At 30.0% G+C, this 2,883-nt stretch overlaps 1 protein-coding gene across 1 annotated transcript; it reads right to left on the reverse strand.

Annotated features, from left to right (window-relative positions):
- Positions 1 to 785: 785 nt before the first annotated feature.
- Positions 786 to 2,589, reverse strand: LOC111633795. The gene is made up of 4 exons (XM_023378426.1): positions 2,493 to 2,589; positions 2,349 to 2,417; positions 1,294 to 1,383; positions 786 to 1,224 (listed from the first exon to the last, which is right to left on the reverse strand). Exons 1-4 carry the CDS (start codon positions 2,577 to 2,579, stop codon positions 1,159 to 1,161), a joined length of 312 nt encoding a protein of 103 aa, XP_023234194.1. The 5' UTR covers positions 2,580 to 2,589; the 3' UTR covers positions 786 to 1,158.
- Between the last annotated feature and the right edge of the window lie 294 nt (positions 2,590 to 2,883).

Here is a 2,883-nt window from a genome sequence, read left to right on the forward strand (position 1 = left end):
GCAGCCACAAATTATGCTAATGCAAGTGATTCAAGTGCAATGCAATGAACCACAAATTATGCTAATGCAAGAGTTCAAAGGCGATTAAAACATTCAAACAACACTAAAATCAAAGAAGGGTTATTTTAATTTTTACAGTTTATCATACAATTATACATTACCTATCAAATGCGTTTCGCTAAACTAACAATGCTTCGGACTTTTCGGTGATAATACAATTCAATACTCGTGCACTGTATTTATAGTTTACAAATCTATATCGACAGGCATCAACATAAATGATATTATGTAAATTTAATATTGTTTATACAGTATTATTATTATTTATTATTGAAAAATGTTCCAAAAATGTATTCATTTCTTTAAAGAAGGTTTATATATGATCAGAATTGATGCTACAATTTGATTCACTGCAATATAAATACATAGTGACGTCATAATACCCTATGTAATAGCTGCTTGGTGCTCATTTACTTTTTGCCAGTAATGTATTTGTTACTCCTACATCATATTTCATGTGATTTTCACAAGTAAGAAAATGTCTTGTAAACCTCTCTTTACTTGTTTTTTATCATGTAATATTCTTAATATTCTAATTGTTTAAAAAGTATAGTAAGTATATAATAAGTAGAAATACGATAAATTTCAATGCCAATTCATCAAAATTTATTGTTCTATTATTGTATTTTCATATCAAGTACTATGTTTCAAGTTATGTAACTAGAAGCAGAACGTTTCATTGAATAATGAATAGAAAAAAATTCCGTTCAAGTCTTAAAGCTTGCCTGTGTCTTTTTCAGTGTCGCCGATTTTTATTCTTGTCGATATTTTTACAGTACCTTTATTTCTTCAGACAAGAAAAGAGTCTTACAATAAACCATGTAATAGTTACTGGATAACAAGTGACGATTACTTATGTAATAGAAAAATGCTAATATCGGATTAAGCTTAGCGAGGTAGCCAAAAACCTGCGCTTGAATGCTCTCAAAATGGAATGAAATCTTCAAAATATTCTCTAATTAAAGTATTTGTGAAATTTTACTTCTGGTCATTGATGTGCTACGTAACAGGAAAGAATTGTCTGCTCGTAAGTTTGTGAAATCAAATTTTATAAAGACTTTTTCATTTTCAACGTCATTTGCACGAATGTCAAATTTTTCAATTTTCAGTGGCCGATCTGAGTTTCAAAAGACCAGAAAATATAGAATGAAGAGCGTTGCCCATCTAAAAGAATCACATCAAGCATATATAAAAAATCAATTATTTACAATATTTCAAAAGTTAAAAAAGTACCTTAACTGGAAACTTTTTCGTAACATTGAAGTAGCCTCTTATTGATATACATAATGAAACTTTTCCAAATCTCTTCATAAAGTTTAGAATCTGAAAGAATAAGATACATTTTGATATTAGGGGAGATCGGGCAAGATCGGCATGTTAAGCTTTACTTAAATTTTCTGTAATAAATACTGCTGTAAACTGAAAAAAAAAAGCTTTGCATATTGTCTATTGGAATGCTACCTTACTATAGAACTGGTTAAAATCAATTTGGAAATAAAAATAATTAAAATAATTACAACTTTACAAGAAGAGAGAAATTGACGAAGTTGCCCCGGGTATAGGGGCAAGATCGGCAACTTCTCTCTTTTTGTAAAGTTGTAATTATTTTAATTATTTTTATTAAAGTTGCCCCTGGTATAGGGGCAACAGTAATGGGGCAAGATAGGCACGTATATAAAATTATGTTATTAACAATGTATAAGTTGGAATTCACTATTAAAACAAAGAAATACAAATCCAACACCCATTTAATATTATTACAACGAAATGCAAGTTCAAAGACATATATACATGAATAACAAATGCAAACATGTTTTCATTTATCATCTGTTTGATTTTTATCCTTTGCTTCTAATGTGGCTTTATGTTGCCGATCTTACCCCGCTAGTCATGATTTCGAAACATTAAGTACAACCCTGAGAACAGAATGCCAAGCCACGATCTGGCCACGTGAATAAGTTGAAGTTACATCCTTCTAACAGGAAAAGTAACTTTCGTTATCATGGAATTATAACAAAACCTGCCAATTCAATATAAATGGAAAAAAAATATTATATGGAATTGAACGAAAATGAAAATTTGCTTGATAATTCAACTACGCTTGTTGGAGAACAATAAAAACACTACACTCAACAAGCCACCAATAAAACTCAACTGCCTAACCTATAACCAAAGTCTCCTTTTAATTTGTTTTTTAAAAAAAGCGCTTGACAAACTTGCCCCGCATGCCGAAGTTGCCCCGATCTCCCCTAAGTGTTATAATAAATAAAAGATAATCTAAAACTCACTTTCAGTTTCTGTTCAAGCGACAAATCGCATGCAGAAAACCTTCGGATATCTTGAAACGAGGTATGCATCTGAGAAACACCAAAAACAATTAAATACATTAAAAGCAACTGATCGGTAACTTTGAAACAGAAATGATAAAATACCGTAGACGTTAACGTTGAACCTTCGTAACCAATTATAAGACATACGATTGAAAGTAAAATGACAAACAGGAAAACGATAAATCTCATAATGCTGTTTAATTCGGCAAAGATAAATATATAATACGCAAGACTAGTTTCTAATAGAATTGTGAAATAAAATATTGCAGTTAATAAACTAAACTTTGTGTTGATTTGATTGAGGAAGTTCCAAAGTTCGGCATTTTGCAACATTATGTCTTCTAGTTTTAAACTTAAATTTGAATTGTTCTTATTAAGTAGAATTAAATCATTTGATACTTTTTGAAACGCTTTATTTATAATCAAGTATAAACATATCATAATGAATAAGAAATGTATCGCTCCTCCAATAATAAAGTTTGCTGAAACCCCA

The sequence above is a fragment of the Centruroides sculpturatus genome, unplaced genomic scaffold, assembly GCF_000671375.1.
Source record: "Centruroides sculpturatus isolate CEXI.00-Female unplaced genomic scaffold, Cexi_2.0 scaffold723, whole genome shotgun sequence".
NCBI classification, from domain to species: Eukaryota; Metazoa; Arthropoda; class Arachnida; order Scorpiones; family Buthidae; genus Centruroides; species Centruroides sculpturatus.

Coding starts and splice junctions, on each gene's coding strand:
- LOC111633795 (XM_023378426.1), bottom strand. CDS start 2,579: ATGAGATTTATCGTTTTCCTGTTTGTCATTTTACTTTCAATCGTATGT. Junction 2,418..2,492: donor GTTCAACGTTAACGTCTACG/GTATTTTATCAT, acceptor GGTGTTTCTCAG/ATGCATACCTCGTTTCAAGA. Junction 1,384..2,348: donor CGCTTGAACAGAAACTGAAA/GTGAGTTTTAGA, acceptor TTATTCTTTCAG/ATTCTAAACTTTATGAAGAG.